Raw genomic sequence first — 15,005 nt, 5'->3', positions numbered from 1 at the left:
AGTTACAGTATGAATATATCATCAGCAATTTGGTAAGTTTTTACGAGTAACTTAAGAGGAGCTGAGCTAATTATGGTCGTGCCCCAGTTGGTGCAACGTCTGGGACAAGAGCAGCATTGCCAATGTGGGCCCCGATGTCCTCAGCCTGCGCAATGGGAACGTGATCAAGTTTGTGCACCTGCAGACCAAGGCCGTGAGCTACTTCAAGGCGGAGACGGTGGCCACGGGACTGTACATCAGCGTTTATGCCGGACACAATCGCTTCCCCCTTTTCGCGTTTGCCGAGGTGCTGCTGCGGCCGCACATCTACATCTACAAGTATCCGGAAATGGTCAAGTTCAACACAATCACCCGTGAGTAGAGAGATAACGAAAGGTGGCTGTGACATGCTGATGCTGATGCTGATGGTGTTGGTGTTGGTGTATCATTTTAGCCCACATGATCAAGTACAAAGACATCCGCTTCTCGGAGAACGATCTGCTGGTGGGCGTGGGCGGGTATCCGGACTTTCCGATCTGCGTGTACAACTTCCGCACCGGCAGCCTGATCGTGGAGCAAGTGACCAACGTGCCCACCGTTGCTCGGAGCCTCTTCCTGAGCAACTCCAACCTGCCGACGATTGTGCAGTTCCATAAGCCAGAGATGAGCATCCTCTGCTACGAAATCTGCTCCATCGAGAAGGAGTCGAAGCTGCACCAGATCTCCTATGTGGATGTGGGCAAGCACTTTCTCAAGTCCTGCGACAACTTCATGTGCTTCGGCGACGACAATAACCTGTACGTGGTAAACGACTTCGGCGAGCTCTTCCAGGTGGACATTGCCTGCTTCTTGCTCAAGAGCCAGTGGAAGCCCGTCTATCTGCGAGAGGATCTTGAGCACACGGGGGCTCGTCCTCACGCCTTGATCTCACATCGCATGGGTCTGCTCATCTCGAATAACACGCATGCCTTCTACGTGAAGAAGAAGGCCGGAGGCTACTCGGCCGAGTGGCTGATTGATCAGCAGCGGTTGGGGGACATTAATAGGTTCTTGAGCAACTACAACGGAGAGATCTATGCCGAGGAGCGACTGGGCAGCATCGCTCAGGTCGTGGTCGAGGGCAATGTAGGCACGCTGGAGGACGTCGTCCCCACTGGCAATCTCGTGATCACATTCCGAGTGCTTGCAGGGCTCAAGGAGGAGTGCGTGTGTGTCCTGCACAGCGACAAAGTGGCCATGATGGACCTGGCCAAAGGGAACACACTCTGCGAGGTGGCAGTAGCCAATGCCAGCTCGATGCATTCGCACCGCATTATGGCCATCGTCATTGTGGGCACCGATGATGGACGTCTCTGCATGATCCACTTCGACAAGGCTTCGAGTGCGAGTGTCACGTACGAACTGGAGACCAATACTATGGGGGTGGCTGCCCTGGATTTCCACGACGCTTGGCTGGTGTTTCAGGACCAGGTCAGGGGCCTGCACATCGTCCAGCTGGATTATCGGCCCCCCAAAATGACGCCCTACTTGGATCTGAGCCAGCACCTCAAACAGGTGTTTGTCCACAGTTTCATGCTGGTCGAAGGCCCCCGGCTTATTGTGGGCATCCATCGCGATGAGAACGTAAAGCTTCCCGGCTACGCGACCGAATGGTGGATCTTCAACTGGGGCAAGGACAAGCGTCTCCATCGGCGGGAGTATCCACTGCCCAATCCGTACGTGTCGTTCTGTGTGCAGCCGCCAATGGGTCGCTGGACGCAGATCGAGATTATTGGGGTGGCCTTAGACTCGCCCAACTTTGATCAGTTTCTACTCAACGAAAAGGACGAGATACAGTGGCTCTCCTCCGTGCAGACGCCGCACTTTGGCTACATACTGGGCATCATGATGACCAAGAATCTGCTCACCTGGAGCGTGGGCGGCATTGTGATCCATTTCCGGCAGCACAAGCGGGCGCGAAAGCCCTTCATGGTCTGCCGCTTCCTCAATCTGGCATTTGACCCAGAGAGTCTGCTGCGCGCACGGGAGTGCTTCAATTCCAAGTAATGTGTGGGATCTTTCTTTCTTTCCTCTTAATCAATCGCACTCGTCTCCGACGTGTTTTCAGATACCTGATTACCTTGATGTCGAACCAGAATCTTCGAGTGACGCGTCTGCCTTCGCTTTCGGACTTTGTGCGGGAGAATGTAGAGCGGCCGCTGCCCAACGATGACGTAAATCTGCTGGAGCAGACCAACTACAAGGTGAACCAGTTCGTGCCCATCACCCAGCGGAAGACGGAGACGAAGGAGGAGTACACCAAGGCGGACTTATTCAAGCGCGAAAAGGTCTTCACGATGATCGGGGAGTTTTCCGCAAAGGTCACGGAGCTCATAGATTACGATATTTCGGTGACGGGCAAAACCAAGGGCATCTTCAAGAAGTTCTGCTTCAACTACAAATGGCTGGATACGCTTACAGAGGAGGCCCACAAGCTGTGCGTCCTGGAACGGGAGTCGCTGGAGCGGGCCATCGAGGATCAGTCGCGCATCCGAGACTGGATCATGCGGCTGGTGACCCGCGAGGCCGTCAGCATCAACTACAAGGTACGCTCCATCTTTGCGGACGCCAATTTCGAGAGCTTTTCGATGCGCCGCAAGCCGGACATGGTGGAGTTCGACAAGTTTCGTTTCTACGACCTGGAAGATCACATCCGCATGTCCATGGGCTCCATGGACGATATGGAGGAGTTTATCCAGCAGCAGCGTAAGACCCCGGCTATTAAGGCCCCTCGTGCGACCGATACAGAACTGGAGGGGGAGGAAGAGGAGGTGACAGAGGATCCCAAGGGGTTGCAAGAATTGAAGCCTTTTGTGGTAGAGGGCCCCAGTGTCTACGAGCACATTATGGCCCCTGTTTTCCAGCTACAGGACAAGAATGTTGTCACCTCGAATCAGCTGTACAACGAGACCTGCAAATTCCGGTACTATCTGAACGATCCGCTCAAGCAGGAGTTCAACAAACTCTTTCACGAGGCCCAGCAGCTCAAGCAGGACACCATTGACAGCGTCCTAAACACCAACAAAGTGCTGTACAAGATCTACGACAACATGAACATAATGCTGCGTCTCCTGAACATGGATCAGTTCGAGCCTCCGGATCTGTCGATGCCTGAACTGGCCAAGGACGAGGTCATCAAACGCATCATGGAGGTGGATGACTCGGAGATCAAGGCTATCAATCGGCGGAGGCGCAAGACCATCGATACGGGTGGCAAGAAGGGACGGCTGCTGCTCTGGTCGGTGGAGTTCTGGGCTCGTGCCCTGATCGTGATGATGGACGGGGTGCTGGAAAAGCTGTGGGAGGAGGAGATCAAGAAGGACATACCCATACCCGAGTTCATGCTGAAGAAGCAGCCGCACGAGTACAGCCTCGAAGATCAGAAGGTCTTTCGCGTCTACGAGGAGGCCGTGCGCCAGCTGGAGGAGGATCGTCGCAAGTATCTGCGCATCCTCGCGGACAACGAAGCGAAGACCCTGGATCTGAAGAGCAAGCACATACTGAAGCTCAATCAGCGGGTGGCCGAGCTGATGATCCTCAAGCTGAAGTACGACTTTGCCCTCAAACAGAGCCGAGTGCGTCTGCTCACCACCGAAGTAATCAACTTCAAGCGCGTGCACATCCGCAAGCGAATTGGGATGTTCCGCACCGACTTCGATAAGCTCAACGACTACATCAGTCGCTATGGGGCTCTATTGGACTTCTGGGAGAAGGGTCTGGCCGATGCCAAGACCCGCCTGGAGGCCCAGCAGACCAGAGATCGCGCCATTGAGCGGTACTTCCGCAGCACGTTCCTCAACACGGTGCCCCACGCTCAGCACGAGATGACGAAGCTCTTCAAGAAGCGGCCCAAGCTGCCGGCCAAGGTCTTCAATTCGGTGCTCATCTGCATGGAGACCTCGCACAAACTCAGCGGCAAGCAGAGCCAACGCATTGCCTTCCCCCTGCCCAAGGAGATCCACGAGTTCCTGGCCTACATTGCAGAGATCGATGCGCCCAAGAACTGTCCGCCCCAGGTGGATGCCAAGAGCTGGGAGTCGTTCATCAAGCTGCGACGCCAGAAGATGGAGAGCGAAGTGCGTCTCAAAGCGGTCGGCTATCAGCTGGCAGACGGTCAGAGCTATCTCACGAGTATAGCCAAAGATTTGATGGCCCTTAGGGACTCCAAGAATGTGACCCAGAAGAGCTCTGAGGAGAGCGTCCAGACATATGTGAGTTGTGCCTTCAATTCCGCCTCCAACCATGTGCCTAATCTTTCGATTCTCAGCTGGAAGTAATGCGGAATATGTCTCTCCAATTGACCCTCACTCTGGGGCAAGTGGAGGTATCGGTGATGGGTACTGCAGCGGCCCTAGCGAACACCGTGCTGATGCATGTCGATGATATCAATGATGTGAATCGTTTGATAAAGGTGGGAGTTAAACAGCCAACTGGTTTCCCCTAATTATTCCTTTCTTCAGGATGCTGGCAACAAGAAAATCAAGGCCATGCAGCGTGTGGCCATCTTCCGGCGCCAGGTGATCTTCAAGGAGTGGGAGCACAAGCTATACAAAGCCAATATAGCATACCTCAAGTATATGCTCGATGCCATCGAGAAGTGCAAGGTGTCCATGGAGTTCCTCAATATCCTGCGCAACTGGGAGAAGGTTAAGGCCGAGCGACAGAAGTACATGGCCGCTGGGGCCATTGAGCGTGTGATTCAGCAAAAGATAGCCGCCTTCAAAAAGCACATCGAACGCATGTAGGTTCTCGGACAGAGCTCTCTAAAACCAGCTAAAAACGTTGCCCTCAACCCACTTAGCAATCTCAAAATCGACATGGTAAAGGCCAAAACTCTGGAGGTTAAGCGCAGCAGTCATACAATCGATTTCAAAATCGAACGGATCAAGGTGGACGTCACATTCCAGAACACCCTACGCGACACCATGATGGAGGAGAAACGAGATCGCGAGCAGCGCGAGCGGTGAGCCCGGAGAGATCAATCCCTGGCCCCACACAATGATTAGTCTCTCTCCTTCTCGTCCCGCAGAATGTCTCAGATTAAAACCCATCGCCAGCTCATGGAAAATGTGCGCCGGCACTATGCCCATGTGCTGGAGCTGCAAACGATACTGGAGCTGCTGCGCCTGCGCACCTATCCGACCTTGGGCCCACCTTTGCCCCAGTGCCTTCCTCCCGTACCCGAGCACATACTCAGCTCGGTGCCTCCATAGACGCTCACAGTTCACAGAAGTTTTAACCCTTCGCCCTGCTGCTGGCAGAAAGTTTTCGCAGCACTTCCCAGAATTGCAATTAAATGTTTTCATTGCACCAAATGAAAATTTATTAGTGGTTCTTGGCTGGCTCTCAGACGGTGGGTCTGGGTCGGGGTCTCGTCTCTGGCCTTCGCTGGCACTTAATTGGGTTTGGTTTGTGTCTGGGAAAATAACCAAGACAGGCCTGGTGCCTGGTGGAAAATCATCTCCCTGGCAGACTTGGAAAGATGAGCTGGAGTGGACAACGCGGCATTTGCGCTACAAAGTTGTACAAGAAATTGTCTTAATGGATTGCTCTTGAAATGAAGCGTCAGCAGCCAAGCAGCAGGGCCAAGATGTGGTCGGGGGCAGCATAAGGGGCAGCTGCCACGCTTTCAAGTGGAGAAGCGTGGCAATCTTTTGGATGGCCCTCTTGGGTTAAAGGGATCAAATTTCTATGTTCTCTGCCTTTCTCTGGTTATTAGGTGAAGAAAGTCACTATTCAGTATTCAATCAATCAACGAATCTTTAATATATTCAACCAATTATTCGAAATAAATTGGATTTCTATTTGCCAACTGCAAATGTCAAAATACTCGAACCAACGACAGCATTTTGTAGTTAGAAATCATTGCATAATATCTGTACAATGAACATATATAAATATAAGCTCTATCCGCTTATCTGCGCCCGTCCGTCGAAACTAAAAAACTGTACTTTTCATGCGCTCAGTGAGTTAATTCTGACACTGAACTGCAAATCATGCTGGAAATTAAAAACTTTATATATGCGACCCCGAGTGATGAACCCAAGTACCGACTGACTGAACGGAAAGTGTACTTAGGCATACATATACATATGTATGTAAGTCTGGGTAGAGCAGTCCAAAAAACTTTTGGGTTCCCCGTACAGTTTTGATGACTTATTCAAAAGAGCACCGTAGATATTTCCGGTGTCAAGAGTCCAGCAGTCATCGCACGATAGAATAAGAGAATATGGGGTTTTTAATCTTCTTGTTCATATATGTATAATACACTAATGTACATATATTGGAATATAGAACACCTTATCGGTCATGCCGAAAAAAGACAGGCATCAGCAACAGCATGAGACCCTCAGCCACGTGCTGTGCGCTGATGTAATCTGTCTAATCAGAGACTGAACTAATTTTCAAATATATTCAAATACTAGAAACAAAGCGAGAGAAAATGTTTTCTTATCACCTTACTCGTATTTTTACTCTAGAGGAATTTGTGGAATGGCGCTATTCCATTCGGCTCCAAGGGGAATATCCACAGCAGTTTTGATACATATGATAGCCATATATAACCAATAGGAAGTGAAAGGGAATATAACTACAACCACAACTACAACTAAGCGGAAGAATTTTTGGAGATAAGCCCTCGAAATGTTTCCGGGTGCTGTATTAGAAGGCGTCTATTCCCTCCACAGCGGGGCTCAAACAAATAGTTGCACTCAATTTACGGTTGCAGAATTCATGGCAATCAAACTATGCCAAAGCATACTATTATATTCGGTTTTTATATACAAACATAGGGAACTTATATAGAATTCACTTAGACTTCAACATAAATGTTTTGAAAGGGACTTTTTGTTGAATGAATATTCGTTTAAATCAAATATGAAATATATTTAAATCAAATATTTTCATATCGATGTTCAAATGTAAGGAAACAAAATTTTGCAATCTTTTTACAATTTCCACTTTCGGAGCAAGTCGATTAGTAGTGTACATAAATCTAAGTCTAAGTCTATCTAATATATTTACATTTTCAGGGTTTCTCTCTCTGGGTGTGTGCGAACAAATCGTCTAGAACTTTGAGCACTCTACTTCACTCCACTCTCTTATCTGAGCGGACCGGGTCGTACGCTTCTAAGCACTTGACCTTGATAGTGGCGCCGGTGATAAGCCCGGCTCTCGGTTTCATCTCGGCTGCGACGCAAAACGAGCTGTCGTTATGAGCAGTTTGGCCATAGCTCGATCAGTACTCAAGTCAACGTTCTCCAGTAAAGAGCAGCACCAGTAAAACAAACTAAAAACCAAAAATGGCCAAGATTGCTTTGATCTTCTTCCTGTTCGCCCTGTTCGCCGTAAGTGGAGATAGAAGTGGTCGAAAAGGAACAGTGACTGATTGTGCTTTTACTGTTACTCTGCTTTCAGGTGTGCATGTGTGCTCGCGTGCCTCGTGAGGAGCCCACCAAGCCAGTTGAGGCTCAGCTCAACGACCTGCTGGCAAAGTTCAAGGACTTTTTCAACGACGACAGCGTTAAGGTAAGTCTAGCCGACACTAGCCGACTTTAACAGACCAGACAAAAACGTATGCCTAATTTACTCGATTGCTTCTGCAGGACTTCCAAGATAAGGCCAAGGCTGCTGCTGAAGAAGGTCTTGCTGCCTTCCAGAAGTTCTCCAACAGTGTGAACGAGCAGATCCAGAAGGCGCCCAAACCCTAAAAATGCAGCTCTTAAGCAACGAATTTCAAAATCAACTCAAAACATGTTGTTCCCAATAAAGGTTTAAACTACAATTTAAAGGCTTTTAGTGTCAGCTCAAAAATGCAAAAACATCCACAAACGGAGCTGGATCCGGGACATGGCACACAGCCGGTACAGGGCCTGACGTCCCGCCAAGGGCAGCTCCTGGCGTTTTGCGCTCTTGTTGTTTGCATCGAAAATATGGCGGTAGATACGCGGGCGTATGTCGTGCAGCTGCTTGGCGCTGCAGACACTTTGCGGCGTCTGGATCAAATGGTCGACCATGAGGGACACTTGTGGGGTAGTCAATAGCAACAGCTGGCAGCTGACGGTGATTATTTCCCCAACTCTTTTCAGACGTAGACGCAGCACCCAATTCTCCTCAAAGGCACGAATCGTCTGTGGGGATCGGGATAAGAGATCGTCAGAGGTATGCTGCAGACGAGTTCTGGTTCTCCAAAACCTTACCTCAGACTCGAGGGTCCGTAACTGTGAACCCTCTGAGCGGTGTGTCCAGTTCATTCTCAAGGTGAAAAATTCCACCTGGCTAGCACTCAGCACCCGATGGAGCTGCAACACGGGCTTTTGGGCCTCAAGCTCCTTGTTCTCGACATTCAGCAGAATATCTAGGATTTCCTTTCCCTGCTGCTGGGGAAACCCACAGTCGGAATCATGTGCGACGCTATCCTTGTGGGGGCCTTTCCAGGGACAGCCCAGGCAGTGGTACTTGCAGCAAACCACACGCCCCTCACAAACGAACTCCAAGTGGCTTGAGAGATCTTTCCTATCTGGGAAGTGTTCATTGCAGTTGGGGCAGCTGATGGGTAGCTCCCCGAGGGTCTGGCGCACCAGTAGATTCTGCTTCTGATCGTGGCTTGTAATGCACGATCGACAAATGGGGCAGCAGGCACCCGTGCCATTGAAGATGGCAGCAGCCAGAACGGCGGTCCTGCAGTCGTCACACATGATATGCCCATGTGTGCACTGATAGAAGTCGTGTGGTTTAGGAAGCTCGCGGCACACAACGCACACCAGTAAGCTATGCAGTCGCTCACGAAGATCGGAGACGCCACCACCCGAGGACCCGCCGACCTCACCCTCACTGCTGTCCACAGTTGTCGAAATCTCATTCAAAGTACGTTCATCTATACTTGCAACATCTGACAATCGCTGCCTCTTGGCGGCTGGGGGCTGCTCGTTGTCGCTGTCGTTGTCGTTGGGGTTGGCATTCGACATTCTGAAGGGTATTTCTGAGTGCCTGTAGTTGCAAAGTGAATTTATTGTCTGGTGTAAAGTACGAGCACAATGAATGATACGAGTTTTCCAAGGCCAAGCTGTTTCCTGAAAATTACAAATTTCAAAAAAGAGGCTACACTCAGAGAAAAACGGCATAGTAGGCACCCATGAATAGAATGCACTTTGATCTACACATAAATGTATTCAAAAATATTTGAAATGCGGCCCAAGGCGTTCAATGGGTCTGGTGGGGTGGTGTCTCGGTGGGCTGGTGGGCTGGTGGGGTGAAAAGTAACCTCTTTGACCGCCAAAGTGCTCTGCTATCGCAAACAAGATTACGGTGCCTATTACTCTATGTCTCATGTAGTACATCTCAAATTTCAGCGCAATACATCCCTTAGTTTTGCTTTGACAGCTCTTTGTTGCTGACGTGTTTTTTTTTCTTTCTTTCTTTTTTTTATATTTTTTTTTTTGGTATTTGATCGCAAAGGAAACTAACCTGCAATTATCAGATACTTGATGTATCTTGGTTTTTTGTTTTTTTTTATCTTTAAGATGTATTAACATCGACTGACGGAAACGAAACGTTTGACGATTTTCGTTAGCTTCTAAAGCATTTTTTTTGAGTGGCAAAACAGGAAGGAAATTAACGAAAAGTTGGATGAAAAGAATGGGGCTAATACTCCGTCGATTCACACCGACTCATCGATACAAAATTCAGCTCGCGTGAGGAGATCATCGACGGCGCGGAGGAGACCTTTCGGAAATTACTTTTCGGACGGGATCAAACAGTTGGATAATCACTGCAATGAGTGTTTTTTAATGAGTGACCATTGAATAAAATAAAAAATAAATTAATGGGGTGGGGTGGGCGTTGTCTCTGCGAGTCCCAATAGATAGCTAAAATAGTTTAAAGCATACTTGATACTGTTTAAATTTTGTGTATATTGTTCATACAAAAATACTCTCTGAGCAAATCTATGGGTATACATTTGGTAATCTATGTGTATAGATTACAATTTCAGAGCTATTTTATTCTGGTTTGTAGAACTCACTCGACACTAAATTGAACAGTTTGCAAAATCATAATTATTTGACAGCTTTGTGCGTGTCCCTGCTTCGGCTTTGTTTATTGTGCGGTGACCTGGTAACCTCCTCCTAAAAACAAAACGACATGCAAATCGAATGGTTCCCCTGACACTAATCTGGTGTGGCTGCCGATACGGATAGGGGCACTTACATAGAACGTACAAATTCCGAACAGGAAATACTATCTCATTTGGCAATTATTGAAGGCAAAAGCAGGAAAACGATTCGTTTGCGGGGGGAGAGGGGGCTGACGGGGTCGGGCAAACAAATAGCTGTGAAAAGGTGACATCTGTGAAATATTTGTCAGTTATTTTGCACACCTGTCTGAGCAGCAGATTGGGGAGAAGAGGGGCCGCTTCAAACATGAATAATGTATTGGCCCTTGTGTTGCTGCCACATGCTCTTCCGCTAGGCCCCTTGCCACGCGGCGGAGTCATCGCACGATTGCATAATATCAAAGTGGATTTTTCTCCACGCCATCAGAGCGTATCGGAAGCAGGCTAACGCTATGGTGGATAATGCCAAATTGTTGCTTAGACACTTTCGATACGAGTACGAGTACTGACAAACATCCGTGAGCCGCTCCTTGTGTAAATACGAGTATATGTACCTATATATGTATCTATATATATGTATATATTGAGTATAAATAGATCGATTGGCATTTTTGTGTGCAATTCCTATGGCATTGTTGTGTGAAATTTGTGAATGTTGTGAATGCTCTTGCTCAGAGCTTTTCTTATGCAAACGCGTCGGGGCTCTTACTCATCCTGCCTCGAACTTTGATGTGTGCTCATGGAGGTGTTTGTAACAGGTGTAGTAGAATTTGTCACACGAATGGGCAAATAGATTGGCCTCAGACCTCGGAACAGCGAGAAGCAAATCGATGTGTTCGGAAATGTCGATGAGGGTTTCATTTGGCAAATGATTTATGTACTATTATCGTGTGCTGCTCCCCGCTGCACCGCTGTAATCAGCACTTCAAATTTCAGCTTTAAGCTGGCTCCCAAACAATTGCAAGCCAAATTGAAATGGGACAAAATCACACATACGACATGTGTGGCCCCTTGAAAGCCATTTGATTTCATTTTACCCTTTGCTTGTCAATCGCAGGCAAAGCGATTCGAATTTAATTAAAAATGTATTAAATTCTGCGACACAATCACAAAGAAATGCAAAAGTGCGCCACTGAAAGAGAGATAGGGGGGGGCAGATAGAAGAAGCAACCTAGCTGAACGTTGAACAATTCCCAATGCAACAATATGGTTGCCATGCCACGCAGTGTATGTTCTCCCTGTTTCTCTATTTTTCTCCCTCTCTCTCTCTCTCTCTGTGTGTGTGTGTGTGTGAGTGCATTGTAATGCTAATTTAAATAACGATAAGCTCAACAACAACAGTTGCAGGAGCAATATTGGTGAGGATGGCAGCAGCGACAACAATGGCAACAATAATAGGAAAACAATTTGGCATTCTGTGATTTTGTCATCTTTTCACTATTGTTGCTGTTATTGTTAGAGCTGTTGCTGCGCTTCAGTTGCGTCCATTCGCTAAGCAATGCATTTCCAGTCGGCTCCCAGTTGAAAGACGTGCCTTCTCTCAAGGAAAGGACCTTAACTTTCAACTTCAGAAACCACAATATTGTGGCGGGAGTCCGGAATTGCGGCAATGGATGCTGAAGACTTTTTTTCATTCTGCATTAAAAGGTACACATTTTTCTTTCGTCCAGCTTGAATCTCTCAGGACTCAAATGATTCTCTTTAGATAAACTCCTGCTCCTTTTCCAGCCATGTGTTTTTCCACTTTAAACTTCAAGTAGCAAAACATTTTCTTCTGATTTATTCAAGAGAGTATTAAGTCTTCATCGGGTATCAGAAATACGTTTCTTTCCAGTTGTGGAGGGGGTGCTGCCACCCATATAAGCTGTATTAGCGTGTGAGAGAGGGAAAAACAAATAATAAAGCCACTTGCGCATAAAGAAGGAAACACACACACACACACACACATACAAAAACTGCAAACACTACAACAAAGTAAAAAAGTTCTGCATACTGCGTATGCGAGTATGGAGCGTGGAGCGTGGAGCATGGAGAATGGAGCATGGAGCATGAAGCATGACTTTCAAAACGGAAGGGGGGCGGGGAAAGAGGGGCTACGGGCTGGTGGCATTATCCTTTCTATCACTTGTCACATTTTCACATAATGGCGTCATTGCTGTTGTTGCCGCCTGCTGCCTGCCGCCTGCTGCCTGCCGCCTGTTGCCTTTCGCCTGTTGGCGGTGCTGCAGTTGCGAACAATGAATACATTTGTAATGTTAATGGAATGCAGCGGGAACAACATGGAAACCAGAACGGGAACAACGCCAACCATTTTCCGTCCGCCATTGTTGCTGTTGTTGTCGCCTATATTTGTTTGTGTTTATCAGGCATTCGCTTTGCTCTATAAAAGCAGAGCTCCCTCCCTTGCACACACACACACTCGCACAGCACGCCTACGCGCACCCTCCGCCATCCGAGGGCTTCACTTCATCAACAATGTTCTGGTTGTCGGATTCATAGCGATGGCAGCGTGAGTCCTAAGATAGTAGTGGCAGAATACCCACAAAAACCTATGGAATGAAGCGATAGGGAACTAACAAAAGGTGAAGATCCTCGTTAACATCGAGACATTCTGAACCTTAGGGTCTCCAGAGATGGCAGAAAGCCTAGGATCAGGATCCCAGACCAAAGACTATAAAGTACCAAAATGTTGCATCAGAAACGAAATCCGATTACTGGTACTTCAATTCTCTGTTGGGCTATTCTTCGTCGGCTGCTGAGTCGGTCCCAAGAACCCAATGACAAAACACGCAGTCTGAAAAGCGATTGTTGGTGCTCCATGCAACATCTTGGTATTTGTATAGTTTTTGGTGATATTAGAGGCTTATGTGGATGAGGGTTCCCATAAAAGATGTGGATGTGTGGAGGTGGAGGTGGAGTTGGAGGTGTACTACCAAATTCCTTCCGCCATCCGCTTTGTCATCGCTGGCACTACAGATCCAATACTGATGTGCCTAGTGCAGTGCATCGAAGCATAAAATAACGTACAATTTTTATTAGAAATATAAACAGCAAAAAGCAAATGCAAATGCAAATGCACAGGCACAGGCACAGGCACACACATACGTATACTCGTAGCTGCATAGACGCACAATGTGGCAGCCACAATAAAGAAATAAAAGGCTCAACAGTAAAAGGGGCAGGAGCAGGAGCAGCATAAGCCTCATCGTCGTCGGTGTTGTCGCAGCGACATCAACAAAAAGCACAAAAGCATTTGCATTGCAAATGCAACATAATGCACAGCAACAACATTTCGCAGACAGGCAGACAGACAGACAGACAGACAGACAGACGGACAGACAGACAGACACATTTGCTTGCCACTTCCGAAGGATGTTGCTCCTTGGAGCAGCAGCAACACCAACAGCAACAGCAACAACAGCAAAGTATTTGCCAGGACAAGTATTTAAGTTCCTCTTCTGCTGCTGTTCTGTGCTGTGGCTGCATCCCCCTCCTTCCTTTTGAAATGCATAAAAATGGGAGTATATATGTACATAGATGGATATGTGTGTAATTTTTGTGTGCATTTAAATGCATTTGAAAATGCTGCCACGCAGATATGTATGTCCATGTATCGAGCAATAAAGGAAGCTGCACCTGCACCTGCAGGAAATAAATTTGAATATTATTGAGGGGTTGTATGGCAGAAAAGGATGCAGACCCCATGATTATCAATAAGTGCGGAAAAAGATGCAGATGCAATGCTGTTCATGCAAATAAATACATGAAAACCTCAAGCCCTGCGCCTGTGTCTGTGCCTGTGCCTGTGCCAGTGCCCTGTGCGTTTGCCGACGTCTTGGCCATTGATTGCCTTTCCCAAGAGCAGAACCGAAAACCTTTTGTCTCATCAAGTGAGTTAGTTAAGTTGGAGGAGTCGCGACTTGCATTGGCCTTTTGCATATTCATGTATTCCGACAACGAAAAATTGATGGCAACAGCTGCCTTAACTCTAAGACTGCAATGGCACAGACAGCTCCACGCCTCCTCCTGATATCCCTGGGAACGGGGCTGGAGCTGGCGCTGGAGCTGGTGCTGGAGCAGGAAGTCCTCGACGACATCGTTGGAAGCACTCAACTGTAGCCGCGTTGATTTGCAGGCAACCCCGAGTCCTTCGCCACAGCAATCCCCAATGGTTCGTTTGTTCTGGCTGCCGTTTTGCATGAATATGCATGAGCAGTTGAGCAGTTACAAGCCATCAAAACATGCCACACACTCCGAACACTCGCAACACTCGCAGCAGGAATGAATAGGGGAAAAATGAAGGCAAGGAAAGGAAAGGAAAGCAAATCCCTGCCATACCCAAAGTAAGCGGGAGAGAGGGGAGAGACAGGGAGAGAGAGAGAAAGGGGAGAAAGGGAGAGCGAGAGAGAGCTTTAAGGCTAAAAAGATGCTCTAGCGTTTGGCATTCGCTTCCCATATGAAATTTAACCGCGTGACTAACGAGTATATCGTTAGAAGCGCGATCCAGCCAAGCCAGTATGAAACCCTTCCCCTTACCCGTGCACCAGCACCAGCACCAGCACCAGCACAAGAACCAGCGGCATTGCCAATGCCACCACCGACAACATGGCGAATACTTGATGTCCGTTTCTGTTGTTTGACGTGTTGCGTTTAATTGGAACACTCTACGACGTCGACGAGCGACGAGCAACGATAGCGACGATAGCGACGACGATGGAAGGGCCAGTGTGGCAGTGTGGAGTCCCCGTGCCTTTTGATGTTGCAACCTCCTTTCCCCCCACAGCCCTTCTGATGTGGCATTAATTCATGCAGCTTCAGCTTCAAAGCTGCCAACACAAGCAACACATATTCATTTAGTTGTTTTTTTCATTTCACC

The 15,005-nt window shown here is 48.1% G+C and overlaps 3 protein-coding genes across 3 annotated transcripts; 2 read left to right on the top strand and 1 right to left on the bottom strand.

The window, feature by feature from the left end:
- Nucleotides 1-5,302, top strand: LOC6602281. Its single transcript, XM_026992704.1, has 8 exons — nucleotides 1-32; nucleotides 88-353; nucleotides 434-2,021; nucleotides 2,087-4,229; nucleotides 4,286-4,429; nucleotides 4,479-4,759; nucleotides 4,820-4,981; nucleotides 5,048-5,302. The coding sequence occupies exons 1-8, from the start codon at nucleotides 10-12 to the stop codon at nucleotides 5,229-5,231; spliced, it is 4,791 nt and encodes a 1,596-aa protein (XP_026848505.1). The 5' UTR covers nucleotides 1-9; the 3' UTR covers nucleotides 5,232-5,302.
- A 1,976-nt stretch (nucleotides 5,303-7,278) lies between these two features.
- On the top strand, nucleotides 7,279-7,801 carry LOC6602279 (neuropeptide-like 2). Its single transcript, XM_002027271.2, has 3 exons — nucleotides 7,279-7,364; nucleotides 7,435-7,545; nucleotides 7,623-7,801. The coding sequence occupies exons 1-3, from the start codon at nucleotides 7,320-7,322 to the stop codon at nucleotides 7,725-7,727; spliced, it is 261 nt and encodes an 86-aa protein (XP_002027307.1). The 5' UTR covers nucleotides 7,279-7,319; the 3' UTR covers nucleotides 7,728-7,801.
- On the bottom strand, nucleotides 7,751-14,736 carry LOC6602337 (cysteine and histidine-rich protein 1-B). The gene is made up of 3 exons (XM_026992769.1): nucleotides 14,666-14,736; nucleotides 8,217-9,006; nucleotides 7,751-8,147 (listed from the first exon to the last, which is right to left on the bottom strand). Exons 1-3 carry the CDS (start codon nucleotides 14,734-14,736, stop codon nucleotides 7,824-7,826), a joined length of 1,185 nt encoding a protein of 394 aa, XP_026848570.1. The 3' UTR covers nucleotides 7,751-7,823.
- Between the last annotated feature and the right edge of the window lie 269 nt (nucleotides 14,737-15,005).

This window comes from Drosophila persimilis, unplaced genomic scaffold (genome assembly GCF_003286085.1).
Source record: "Drosophila persimilis strain 14011-0111.01,24,50 unplaced genomic scaffold, DperRS2 tig00000780-arrow-arrow-pilon, whole genome shotgun sequence".
Classification (NCBI taxonomy): domain Eukaryota; kingdom Metazoa; phylum Arthropoda; class Insecta; order Diptera; family Drosophilidae; genus Drosophila; species Drosophila persimilis.
This window is presented reverse-complemented; position numbering and strand designations above follow the sequence as displayed.